The 14,436-nt window shown below is 40.0% G+C and overlaps 1 protein-coding gene across 2 annotated transcripts in view; it reads left to right on the top strand.

Moving 5' to 3' along the window:
• Nucleotides 1-14,436, top strand: part of map4k2 (mitogen-activated protein kinase kinase kinase kinase 2) — a 41,326-nt gene that overhangs the window by 5,937 nt on the left and 20,953 nt on the right. For both annotated transcript variants that reach the window (XM_037112657.1, XM_037112656.1), the window contains exons 2-8: nucleotides 7,454-7,511; nucleotides 9,984-10,074; nucleotides 10,356-10,420; nucleotides 11,329-11,384; nucleotides 12,947-12,994; nucleotides 13,089-13,131; nucleotides 13,329-13,401. In XM_037112657.1, coding sequence (XP_036968552.1) covers nucleotides 7,454-7,511; nucleotides 9,984-10,074; nucleotides 10,356-10,420; nucleotides 11,329-11,384; nucleotides 12,947-12,994; nucleotides 13,089-13,131; nucleotides 13,329-13,401 — 434 coding nt within the window. The remainder of the gene's footprint in view (nucleotides 1-7,453; nucleotides 7,512-9,983; nucleotides 10,075-10,355; nucleotides 10,421-11,328; nucleotides 11,385-12,946; nucleotides 12,995-13,088; nucleotides 13,132-13,328; nucleotides 13,402-14,436) is intronic.

Genomic DNA, 14,436 nt, shown 5'->3' with positions numbered 1-14,436 from the left:
CTATGTTATTGAGAAAAGATTAGGATTTATCTGTCATTGTGTTAATATAATGTTATTGTCTTATTTTAAACTTTGCTGATGATGATTGAAGTCATGCAAGAATAAATTATTGACAACAATGCTTTTGTTTCACTGATGATTTTGCGCTACAAATCGACGGTTGATCAACTCAAATGAAAGCCGTGTCAAGAGAGTCAGAAACTCGAGAAAAGCCTGAAGGCAAGTGAGTGGCCATGTTTGACAAATGTCAGTTCTGCGTGGCTGAAAAGCCTGTGCTTAAGTGGTGCCTGTTCCATTAGCAGTGAGATTCATTTGTATTTAAGGTTGCTTCAGCACTGTTAAAGTGTAGCATTAAGCATTCATGGTTATCTCCTGTAGTTTAGTGCACTGTACTTTGCATAGTGAATTAGAACAGTGATAAAACTTTAGACTAAAGCTATATTTGAGTCATCATGACAAACTGTTTTAATAATGTTGATGCATTTGATGCAAATTAGGAGTGGAAGGCGCATTGGGATGGACCTTTTCTTCTCTGATCAGCACACATACTGTTGTAATTATTTTTATGTTGTGAGAATATACGGGAAAATTGACAGTGTTGACATAAATACAAACACCTTGAGTGAAATTGTGTCATCATTGAAAGCAGTGTAGTATTGCCCATTGATGCAAAAACAAAGGTGCAGCTCTAAGCTGGAAATTACTGTATGTGAATAATGATCTAAAAAAAATGATTGACAAACATTCTTGGTAGATTTCTCATTTTGATTAATAGTTTGAACACTGTATATCACTTTCTGTAAAGATAGTGCAGGACGTTCTGTTCCTGTCAAAATAGTACACTTACAACCATAATGCAATGTTTGGATAGAGAAAAGTGCCTCTCACCACTTTTCTTTTATATTACACACCTGGTATGTGATTGAAAAGTCACGTTAGCAGCCAGAGGATAGCATCAGGTTCCCACAGAGACGACGAAAACCTTCTACCGAAGCATGACTCGAAAACACCGGTGGCTGTTTAAATCTGTTGAGCGACACTAATCAAAAATGTAAATAAGCTGTAAAAATAAGGCTTGTTAAGAGTTGGTTGAATGTCAGTGTGTAATATTATGTGACTCGTGGTGACAAAAAAGCATCACCTGACTCTGTAGGGTCTTTTCAGCCTTTTGTTTGAGGGCATTTTTCATCTAAATCTGAGTATTACTAGGAGTATTTCACATTTACTGAACAGTGGCTACTATTGCATAAGGTGGCAAATACAAGATAATAGTGAATGCTAAGATTAGTAGTGTAACAAAAGCACAGGTTGAGAAAACTCCTGATTGTATTGAATTGAACACGTTTGTGCTTAATTACCTCCACCAAGGACATCATGTTTTTGTCTGTGTCCATTTGTTGGTTGGTTTGTCAGCAGGACTACTCAAAAACTACTGAACAAATTTCCACCAAACTTGGATGAAGGATGAGTCTCAGCCAGCAATAGACCCTGTTAACTTTCGGTGGGGATCAGGATAAAGAGACAGATCCTGGAATGTTTTATAACCGTCTTTAATATTGTGAGATGTTTTGGTGTTTCTCAATGTTTTCAATAAGTTCTCTCAGAATAATGCATGGATCCTTGTCGGCAAACATCAGGCATATTAAGATGGCTGGTGTCTATGAGTGAGTACAAAGGGAAGCGTTTGGCCTTGGCGGAGCTATGTACTGCAATGAGTGCCATTTTAGTTGCTTATCATTTTGCACTTTCGATTTTATAAATTGCACAATTTGTTAATCTGCCTTTAAAAGTCACATATTCTTTCTTCAGTGAGAGCTATATGACATGCACAAAACTCAACAAGCAGTTTTTGGATCTTGCGTTCAGTTCAACAGCATGTTCATGTTATTCATGTCCCATGCTCTGCATCTGTATCCAATACAAAACTGTGTGGTCTCATAATAAAGAAATCACAGTGCGACCATAGACTGTATAACATTTCTCGCTCAGATGCTGTGTGCTTGTCTGATCAAAGTGCAGTGAAGCTTCCGCATCTCTCAGCGCCATTATGTAACCCCAAATGGCTGTTATTTCAGGCTTGGCAATGTAAAAACCATCTCAGAGATGTTACTATCACTGTAGTCACAGGAAGCCTTGTGGTGGAACAGGAAAGAAAACAGGAAGTGAATGCAGCCGAGCCACAGGTTGTGTTGAGTCGACCTGCTGATCCTATTGGTGGCTGCCTCGTTTGTTGTGGATGCCCAGAGTGAAAAGCAGACGATGTGACGTCAGTGCAGTCGCTGAATGGGAATGACTGATAGTTCCCAGGAAGAACCGAGGAAGTTGAAACATAGTATAGCTGCCCACAAACAACATCCCCCTTCACCTCTAAATGACAGCTGTGAAGTTTACACAGACTGTGTGAACTGATTAGGAAAGCTCCTGAAATAGTTTGATTTTCAGTAATTTTTTGCTTCAGCTCTTCAGTCTGAATGGACTGGATCTCAAATCTAACATTAAGCCCTTCCCAAGCATTAGTTCAGACACTGTCCACGTGTCAATTTACACCTCAGCTGATTGGAGTGAATACTAACTTAATGCTAGCATTATCGGTCTGTTGTCGTGAAGAGAGAGCTGAGCCGAAAGGCGAAGCTTTCGATTTACCAGTCAATCTACGTTCCTACCCTCACCTATGGTCATGATCTTTGGGTCATGACCAAAAGAATAAGATCACAGAAACAAGCAGCTGAAATGAGTTTCCTCCGCAGGGTGGCGGGGTGCTCCCTTAGAGATAGGGTGCTGAGCTCTGTCACCCGGGAGGAGCTCGGAGTAGAGCCGCTGCTCCTCCATATCGAGAGGCACCAGCTGAGGTGGCTTGGGCATCTATGTCGAATGCCCCCTGGACACCTTCCTTGGGAAGTGTTCCTGGCATGCCCCACTGGGAGGAGACCCCAAGGAAAACCCAGGACAGGCTGGAGTGACTATGTCACTCGGCTAGCCTGGGAACGCCTTGGGATCCTCCCGGAGGAGCTAGAGGAAGTGTCCGGGGTGAGGGAAGTCTGGGTGTCCCTGCTCAGGCAGCTGCCCCCGCGACCTGGCCCAGGATAAGTGGAAGAAAATGGATGGATAGATGGATGGATGGCTAACTTAATGCTGCATTTAAATGCATAATTTTGTTCATGGTAATATCTTGTATTATTCATATACACATTGTTGATGAAGTACGTTGTTGTTGCATTGCTGCTGCTTATCAGTGTGCAACTATAGCTAACTGGTTGTATAGTTGATGACAACTTTTGCAACTACTACTTGAAAAGAATTGCATTAAAAGTCACATTAAAGTTCTACACAGAGCAGACTTAATATAACCTTTTTGAATAGTCTGCCATTTGCTCTCATTTGCTTTGCGTTTTGCTGATGATAACAAAAATAAAGAATAAAACCAGCACTGTACTTCTTTAAAATCAACACACAATACATCATCTCTGCCACTGATAGTCTCTCTATTAAAACAAATCAGAAGTGCAGTGTTGTGTGTGTAGAGCCAGGCCGGTGCTCAGCTGCTTAGACCTGGACAGCTCTGGAGAAGAGAGTCTGTCACAGTCACATCTGATTCTGCTCTGATCTAGAGGCGAGATTACTTTTTTTGGATCTATCTTCAGTCCTGTTAATTACCCTGACTGCAGCAGGGATCCACAGCATCTCTGGTGGATCTTCATGGATCCTGAATAATACACTCTATTGACCCTTTAACCCACACAATGAGCTAGTTATTATCACATAGTCAAAGAATGTGTCTGTAGTAGGTAATACTGCAATCATCTGTGTGACTTTGACGTGCCTGAGCCTTGTCTGGGACTGCCAGCAGGAAAGAGCTCTCTGTGCCGATATTATTTGCCCTTTCTGTGGAATCAATACAAGGTTAAAGCCACAGTGAGACTGCAGTCTAAACTAATAAGTCTTTTATCATCAAGATAGCAAAGTGAGCAGTTGGATATATGCCCAGGTTTTCTTATCCTGGCAGAGGAGGCAGGTGGCCGAGCTCCAACCAGGACTTTCTACAGACTCTAGGTTAGTTTGTGTGTTAGCATGTAAAAGACCATTCAACAATGGACTTCATTCAAGAACTTTTGTGTATTCCAGTGATGGAATGTAACTAATTTGTACATTTACTGCAGTACTGTGTATTTTGAGGGACGACTTCTTTACTTCTATATTTCCATTTTCTGTTACTTTATACTTTCACTGCATTACATTTTTAGGCAAATGTTGTGCTTTATACTTATTTGATGATGTGCATCAGAGGCAAAGTATCACATTTTTAAATGTAATTATTTTTTGGTAATAAGATAAACAAAGCACAAATTACAACAATCAGACAATTGCTGAAAATCAGATCCAATAGCCAAGCTACCCATAGTATACACCAGGGGTACTCAAACACAAATCTTAAAGGGCCACACTGATTTTTTTCAATGACTCAAATGTCCATTTATTTAGGTCGGTCAGGCCTGAATTTTGAGGAAATGTCTCTTCAAAATGCCTGTGCTTTGTCTCATAATGCCATTTCAAATTGGAAATCTTCATCACAGCTATAGTCTCTAGGCATACTAAGCACATGCGTCTTGTGCTGGTTGGCGGGAGAACAAATGCAGATTTTTCAGTCCATTCTTCTTCGAATTGCCGATTTTCACTGTCCACTTTTCTTTTAGCCGTGAACTTGGAACACGCCATTTTCGTGCTCCTCCAGCCGGCAAAATGTCGACCCGCTCCAAAAACAAAAGTGAAAGTTAAAAATTGTGCTCGCAGCAGTGAGTGACCCAGTTGTCTTTGTATCGTTGGCATGGAGACAAGTCCTGGTATAGACGTGCCGACCCAACCAAAACACATGGTGAAGGAGTAACAGTTCGGGGTCCACAAATATTATTTTTATACTATTGAGGACCACTGGTATACACAATAAACATGCATGTGAATACACTTAAGAATTGCTTTTAGTTGTACTTTTGATACTTAAGCACATTTAGTGTCAGATTATTTAAGACTTTTATTCAAGTACTATTCATATGGGTGACTCCGGTGCTTTTAATGAACTGCTATAGAGCCTTCCTGTCCTGGGCCACAATGAACCATGCCAGTTTGTCATGTTTCCAGTCAGGATGCTGATGAGTGTGGCGTGGGTTTTTAATGAGTAATTGAATGTTTGCACTGTTTGTCAGTGGGAAATTGCCCATGAGTTGTTGGACTGCACGATATGGTCAGATGTGGTATTGTGAATATTTTGACAGATATCACGATTGCGATGTAATTCGTGATTATTATGGATGACTACACGTTACACCCCCCTTTTTTCTATTGACATTGAAAAATTGTGAAATCATGATGATGTAGCATTTCCCCCAGTCTTTTGCCGAACAAACATGTTAGATTCCATCTGGAGAACAAGCTTTGTAAGCCTCGCACTTTGTCTCATTGCAATCTTGATTATTTTGCGATGAATTGTGCAGCCCTAGTATGTAGGTGAGAACAAATATGAAAATGTGCGTGTAAAAAAGTGAACAGCATTCCTAAGTGTTTGCTGTTCAGTAAGAACATGTTCAGAAGTACACATTCAAGAATAAAAACATTTTCGGGAGCAGAGTCTTTTTATGAGTAAGAGTGCATTCGTGGTCAACTATCTTTTACGAAAGTGGCACTCATGAGTTAAAAAAGGCTGAAGCTGGAGTCTGTCTGCAGACCATAGCGATCTTAAATTATCTGCAGAATATGTGTTCCACAACAAACTAACCAACTACAATAACTGATGCCAAATCCTCAGTCCAGTAAAATGTTCAGATTTATTCAGCTTTTCTCAATGAATGTGCTCTTCACAGCCTGGAAGTATTGACGTTAGTACCTGTCTAATTTGCGCTGCATTTGAGTTTTTCTGCCTGGTGTACTGTCTTTCACATGTCCTCTGAGGTTACTGTTTGAAGTAATGCAAAGCCATGTTTCATTGTTGTGCAAAACCCACTATGCCTTGTTTGGGCCATAGAGCAGCTTGATACCAGCTGTGAAGGCACATCACCCAGGCTTTCCAAACCACAACAGTGTGCTGTATCTCAGTGTGGGTATGCATCTGACGCACATTACGCAAGCTATCTGTTTTCTGGGTACGCTAGAGTTTTCATGAGCCAAGGAGCTAAAGTATGACCTTGATTGACTTTAGAAAGAGATGAATCTTATAGAAATGGCAAGGTCATTGTGCACTGTTTGTGTGCGCACACGTGTGTGTGTGTGTGTGTACAGTCTATTCCTGTATTTCTGGCAGAAACATGAAAACTGATGTATTCACTAAAATTCACCCCACAAAGTGACACCCCGATCCAGGCGACCCATCTGAGGTTCATCAAGCCTCAGCCTGTGGCACTACACTGACTTGCATTTGCATCTCCCCTTCACAGCCAGAGACATCTGGCTTATTCAGCTACCTCCATGTTGTTACTGATGGTACGGATTATCTTATTTTATCCCATCTCATCTTTCTTATGTTGGTGCCCATAATGCCCAGAATACTATAGGCCTTGCTGAAGGAATGGATGAATTTCAGATCAATTTCCGAGTCATAGGCCGGAGGACAGGGAAGAGAGGAGACAACAAGGCATGAAATAAAGAACTGAGAAGAGCCCATCGCAACTTAACAATTCCACACCACTTCCAGATGTCCTGTGTCCATATCAATCACATTCCTATGACAATGCGCTCTACAGGCAAATGCACCCATGCATTAACATGTGCATCTGTGACATCCAGCCAAAATACAGATACAGATAATATGTTAGTGTAAGGTGTAAATACAGTGGTGAAATCTGTCTGTCTTTGTCTTCATAGAGCAGCAGTGTAAGGGAGCGTGACATACAGAGGTTAGTCTGATAAGGGCCTTGATCAGCAGCAGGAGATGAGAAGCACCTGATCTGTTTCTCATCTTCCTCTGGAATGCTCCTCTGGTTAGTAGTGGAGAGGAAGAGATGGGGCGGAATGGGCTCTAACAGGTTGCAGATTTCCATGAGACCAACCTACGTTCATCCAAATCATGGTATTTGAGTCTGGCACTATATCAGCATGTTCTCTAAATACAAGTTTCTGAGTTGTGGCGTCCAGTAGGAGAGATTGTGTGTAGGGATTACACCTTGAAGTTAACTGAAAGTTCAACCTCTATTTACCCGGATTTGTTGGGGAATGACTTCAGCATGTCATTATTTATGTGACTGCTTTGGTCATAAAACCTGGATGTCTTACAGTGACCCAGTCCTCCTCTGTACAGTTTAGTGCGTGTGTGTGTGTGTGTGTGTGTGTGTACAATATGTTCCTCTGCTGATGAATCTAGTATGTTTTGTATTTTTCTATCTTGATGTAACATCCTGGTACAGTGCTGTATGTACTGTATATGTTTATATTCACTCATTACACAAACACACATTTTCATCCCTTCCAGGCTCGTAACATCAGGACATCCGAACTGGCAGCTATCAAGATTGTCAAGCTAGACCCTGGTATGTTCACTGTCCAAACTTATACAAATGCTCACAGTTTTTTTTCCTTCTGTGTTTGAATTAAATGTATCAACAGTCTGACATTTTAGGAAGTGTGCCTTTGCCAGTCAGTCAGTCAGAAGGTCAGTGTCAGTTTCATTGGAGAGCTTAGGGCAGGGCAGGTTAGCAGTTCCCTCTTGTTTACAGGTCAATAGGTGACATCATCTTATGGTTGTGTGTATAGAGTGGTGTGGTCTGCAGTTATAAAACCCAGAAATCCGTTAGCATGTTAGCACTTCCTGTTCCCTCATCTCAAAGTCTTTTGACTGTGTTTTTACTTAAATGTCTGACATAAGGTGTGTGGTTACCACAGGCTGAAGATATTTGTACATTTTGTTCTACAACATAAGATACATCATTGAATGTCCCACAGTTTCATTTTAAAGCTCTTAAAAACATGTCTAAATAATATACAGAGGTTATTGGGGACATTAAACTTCATCAGAGTGAGCACAGAGACTCATCTACTCACTAGTTTGTCTTTACAGGCCAACTTCAGTTACAAACTATTCTAACTCCGATTTTACAACATGCACACTGATCACTTTATGAGAACCTGTAGAGCTATTGAGTTGACACTTAGTGGTGGTGATTTAGGTCATGTAACCATGATGTAGTCTGTTTATAGCCTAACGTTAGTTTTTTTTACTGCAAGAGATTTTAATTAACGCTTTAAAAATCGCAAAGTGGTGTTCAACTGTGAGGATTATCCTGATAAACGAAACCTGTAAGTATCGTAAATTCGTGTTTGTAACACAGATTATTTTCTGTAGTAATCCAAAATCTAGTTCATTAATCCCACAGAGGGAACCGGGGCCATGCTAACTTCTGAGACTATGCAATTTTTGGCTGTCCCATACTATAGTACACTTCCATGAGAAACTCATGATGAAATATTTGGGCTGTCGTTTCAAAGCAGTGGTGCTAGAGTGTGACATATCCACCGACAGCTGATCTCCAGTTGACCCATGTGACTGCTACTTTCAAATAATAAAATGATGATAGAATATATCATAATAAAAAAAAAAGATGATGCCTCTGCCTGGATATTAATTTCACAAACTGTCAGACTGTCCCTTTAGAATTTTAGTCTTAATTACATGTAGGTTAACATTTTATTTTTTCATGTCTATCTTAAAACAAAACTGACATGCTCATGTACATTATGAAGTGATTACTGTAATCATTCCTTCTGTCTATACTGTCCTGCCAAGTAATTGTAATTGAAAGTAATTACATAAAGTAATTGAAATGTCAGTTATGGGGAACAAAATCCACAGTCCTCACTCTCTGCAGGGGTTTACTGAATCTAATATGAGTTTCAGCAGTCTGATTTAGAGTGGTGCCGGCCTATTCAACTTCTTTTTTGGAAGGGCCAGATTCGACATACAGATCTGCAAAGCTCTGAATTTAAATGTGTTCAAACAATGCACTAATTATTTGAAGCTCATTTGAAGCTTCAATATGGTACTGGTACATGATTGTACTTTTTCAGGTTTAGCACTTACTTATTCAAATAAACTACAGGCTTCCTTACAGTTTTCCACGATAACTGGTCCCTCTTCACTGCAGTTCCTACACGATTTGTATGAGCTCTCACAAATGGTTAAGATTACGATGGGCAGAAAGTTACACTACCGCCCTGATCACACAGAGACTTGTCCCTACAGGTGCGGCCGCCTTGGGAATGTGTGTTTGGGAATATTAATGGGCATATTTGAGACATCGCTAGAAATGTGGTGTGCACTTCACTATGATATTTAATTATCATATCATGTTACATTTTCATAATTCATGAAAAAAGTAGTACAACCTTGGCTTGAGCTGAAAAAGTTTACAATATTTAAACTTATAATAAACACTAGATAAACATGATGCCCTGAGAGGAGCACATGCTTGGCATGCAGTAACATGAGAAAATATAGAAAATAGAAAACGGTTTTAATGGGGACATGTTTGTAGAGATGTGTCTCAGTGTTCTCTGCCATAATTATGTTCATCTTTACAAAACAAGGTGTAGAGTTGCTCCACTTTTCCCATTGATGGCCGGTTGTGTCGGCAGCCTACTCCACAGGCGCACCACACTGTTCTGCCCAAACAGGCTTTTCCAAGGTTTTTCTGCAGCATGTCTGTGTGACACTGTGTGACTGAAGCCTTGACAACATTAAGTCTTTTTTTTATTATTATTTAATGCTGATTATGAGCAGTACACCATCACACATCTCTCTCTAATGAAGATAATACGTCATGAACTGACACAGAAACTGGCCCAATGTTAAGAGAATGGTGCATCAGCCTAACATACCAGTACTCCCACTTGTCTAACCCAATGATTTACTTGTCTGTAATTTTCCTCCCTTACTAGAACTCAGTGCATTGACACCAGACTGTTGTGAGAAAAAAAAACACTCACTGAGCTGTCTGTCTGTTCAGGTGATGACATCACATCCATCCAGCAGGAGATTACGATGATGAAGGAGTGCAAGCACAAAAACATTGTGGCCTACTTCGGCAGCTATCACAGGTGCTGTGTGTTATCAGCCCATCCACATCACATGTGTGGGATTCCTCAGATTGTTGGTGGACTGAATTATGTGGAATTTGACTTTTGTTTTCCCCACACTGCTGCTGGATTCCTCTCCCACTCTTTCAAGTGCTTCATTAGATTGTTGGATGCATGCATACGCTTCAGAATATCAGGGAGTGTCTACTGGTGTTTCCTTTAGTTACTGGATGCTTCAGTGTTGTCCTCCACAATCTCTGCAAAGAAAAACACCAAGATGATAGTTTTATGTCTCCCTTCAGGAACACCAAGCTGTGGATCTGCATGGAGTACTGCGGTGGAGGCTCACTACAGGATATGTATCATGGTATAAATACAAATAAACCTTGTATTTAGTCTGTAATTTTAGTGCTAACTTTATAATTATCTGCAACTCATTAAAAAAGTGCCGCATTACCAATTAAAGGAATAATGGGAGTGTTGTTAGCAATCTTACCCAGAAAAGGTGAAAATGATCAGTGTATTTGTCAACATTTTTATGCAGGACCAAACAACATAGATGTGATAGAACTATATTCATATGACACAAAATCAAGTGAAAGTTTAAACTAGTGGATGTAAAAAGTATTAATTGCTATTAATGTGATAACTGTCAACATTCAGTAACGATTGTTTCAACATGTTGAAAATCGTCCTTGGTGTCTCTTGTATGTTCAGGACACATCTCAGTCCAATCCAGTGAAAAATAAGCAATTGGTGATGTTTAGAATACACATACAGAGAATTATAGAAATGCTGAAATTTAGCTCAGAGGGCCGAATTTAAAAAGTTCATGGCTAAGAAAGTATTTGGAGTACAGCTACGGCATCGAATGACCCCACATACAAACCCCACATACAAACTGTGATGAGCTGAATGACAGCTCTGATATCTCTCACCTGTCTAACACCTCAACTTACAACACAATAAAATCCAGTAAAAATCCTTAATTAAAAGGAGCCTAGAATTCCAGTCATTTTGCTAAGCAAAGCTGAACACTTTGTGGACCTATCTGTAGATCCACAGACAGGAAGTTCATCCTCTCATCTGGATCTGGGTAAGAGAGCAGACAAAATGTCACAGCTGTAATTACCACATTAATTTGGAGACATAAAAACAGATGTAGCACAATGAGCAGTCAGCTCTACTTGGCTATTATTAGAAATGTCCCTGCTGGCTCTTTCTCTTTCACCCTAATCTTGAGTCTGTGAGCTATTAATCAAACTGTCTTCACAGTGACGGGCCCATTAAAGGAGAAACAGATAGCGTACGTGTGCAGAGAAACCCTCCAGGTAAGGCTTTTTGGGTGAGCGGCAGCTTGTTGCAGCTGCATTGTGAAATCTCTAAAGTCACTCTGCTGACAGAATGAGTCATGTGTTTTTTTCCAGCCACACAAGAGCTAAATAGTATTTAACCTCGCCAGACCACTAAATGTACTGTATTGGTAAATGCCGCTGCAGCAGAGTCCACTGCAGAACGTGCCAGACTGTCTGTGTTTTGTTAGGGAGTGACCCCCAGCTCACTGTAAGGTTTCATTGGATAATCAAGTTTGAAGGCAACAAATGTGACGCTGATTTAGAAAGTAAGAAATCACAGTCTGTCTGCCTTGGTTATAGTAACTGCCAATGAAGAAAAATATTTCCCTTATGGTCTTTTTTATTTTATCCAAGGTTTGGTCACATTTGCACCCTTTCTAAATAAACTGGTGATTATGATCACTGAGCTAAACATTTCCCTGCCTCTGGCTCCATCATGGTAATCCGCAGTCTAACTTGTTATTCAAGCATTCTTGTGTACCCGCTTTTTACTTTTCTTTTGCCCTTGGAAATGTTGTGCCATTGTTCTATAAATCTGTATAACTTACCTTTCCATCCAACACGTTATTTTTTTTAACATACACCAGTATACAGAACATTATTCCATCACATAAGTACAACTAAAATAAGAATTTAACATAAAAAGAATGTACTCTGCACGGTGCTGAAGATACATCTACTTTTAATCTCAAAAGTTAACTCCTCCCATTAGCAAATGTCTCCAGGTCCGAACAGAATCTGGTGTGACTTAAGTTGTTTATTCATTCAGAAGGCGTGGCACTGCACAGAGTTTCTCGCCCAGAGTTGGCTGGCTCTGAGCATATCGTCATAAAGGTCCACAATAAATACTGGCCTGATGATACCAGTAGTATATGAGATTAGCTGCGGACAGATACAAACACAAACAAACACACAAATGACAATGATCGCCTCGAGACCTGAGCCTAGTAGAGACAATAATGTGTATTTATGTTGAACCTGTTTCATACTTGCCTCTGGACTTTTTCAGCTTGTTCAGTTGTATTGGGCCACTGCAGGCAATGTTTAAAATCGGCAGGGAATGTTTTATGGCATAAATGGATTGTTTTTAATGTTTGCATCCATGTACTAATGTACTTTGATTTATCAGGTATCACATTTGCTGGAACCTGACATTGTGTGAACACATTCTCCAAACCTCCCAAATGATTTTTATTATATTCCAATGCACAGTATTTCAATATTACAGTATCCACTAATTCACACTGTAACCGAAGATTGTATCCAATTTTAACACCTGTAGCAGCTCCTGCATATTGAACCGATCACATGGCCTTGTGTTGTAGAGTGATGCTGTGAATTTGGTTTACACTGTACCTGTATGATGCATTTTCTATCTTTCTAACTATCATTGTTATTTAATCAAACTGCCCGAAACTGACACAGAAGACCTGTATGTAATGTCAGGAGCTAACTGTATCTGACCATGGAATAAGTAATGACGAAAGATATATCCACAATCAGTCTGCGCTGATTTCCTTGTGATGATTTCTCCACAGGGTTTGTATCACCTTCACGAAACTGGTAAAATGCACAGAGACATAAAGGTAAAGCAGTTACAGTATGATGATGCTCTTAAATTTAAACTGTGAGTAATCATGTGAACACAGTCTTAGATCAGTGTGTGTCTTCTCTCTGCAGGGAGCCAACATCCTTTTGACAGAGCGAGGAGATGTGAAACTGGGTCAGTGGTGATCTGTATTGGACCCCCCCCCACCACCACACACACACACACACACACACACACACACACACACACACACACACACACACACACACACACACACACACTATGATTCTACTAAACTAAATAGGCCATCTATAGTGGACTTCAGCAACCGTCAGCATCAGTGTGACCCTGTCTGTCTCCTCTTTGTCTAGCTGATTTTGGAGTGGCAGCAGAGATCAGTGCCTCTGTAGCCAAAAGGAAGTCTTTCATAGGAACTCCCTACTGGTAAGGTGAATGACACTGCACTCACCTGACCTCACTTCTGTCTCTTTACAGTAGCATGAAGATCAAGATTCAGCCTGTAAGGGTGTCTGCAATGACTCAGTACTGTTGTCAGTATGTTTTGGATGAGGGCTGCAAGTAGCTGATATGTTATAGCAATATTTTTTTTCTTTATATTTACTGTTTATCTGAGTGACATCACACATATTATGGAAAAGGTTGCGACACATAATGAGGAATTCAATCAATAAAACAATTACTTCCAGGAATCAGTGAAAGACATTCCATTTTAACTGGTGTAACTTGCTCTATGAAAAAGAGTGGTAGAATAAGTGGTAATATATGTTTTTCTATATATATATAATTTTGGCAACTGCTTTACATTTTGTCTTAGTCTTGATGAAAACGCTTAACCACCTATAAAACCTTTGAGTCCAGTTTTAGTTAAATGCCACTATGACAGAGTCAGATGTCAAAATGTTTCCTCTCTTTAAACTAATTCAGTTGGTTTAATAAATGATAGGACAATGTATGATTAAGCATTTCTCTTGTCCGACATTGTTTGACTCGTTTTAAGCTGACAAACTGACGTTAGCCAACCCATAACCTAGCTCATGTTAGCTTAAAAGCCAGACTCATTCATTCATTTCAACTTTCTTTTTGACATGAAAAACCCTTCTGGCCTGGCAAAGCCACTGTGGCTTGCTTTTAAATTTGACACAAGGTGACATAGTGTATGTACACACATTTCGTCATAGATTTTATCATCAATGATCTATTTGTAGCTCATCAGCATCTTGTGCTTGTCATGGAAAAAGGTTCTTGACCAGCATTGTGGTTAACAGGGACAGAAACAATATAACAATATGTTCTGAACGTGATGCTGGACTCCTCTACTTATCCCATTCAGCCACTATGGCTTGCTCCAGATATGAGCATGTTTTTTGGAAGAAATGATGACACACCTTGCAAAGCTATGTCATTAAAACATCAAATGTGGACTCATCCGCCAATGAAAACAGTGCCCAACACCTGTTT

This window comes from Acanthopagrus latus, chromosome 10, assembly GCF_904848185.1.
Source record: "Acanthopagrus latus isolate v.2019 chromosome 10, fAcaLat1.1, whole genome shotgun sequence".
NCBI classification, from domain to species: Eukaryota; Metazoa; Chordata; class Actinopteri; order Spariformes; family Sparidae; genus Acanthopagrus; species Acanthopagrus latus.
Note: the sequence above shows the minus strand (reverse complement) of the source record. Positions and strands in the feature narration are given on the sequence as shown.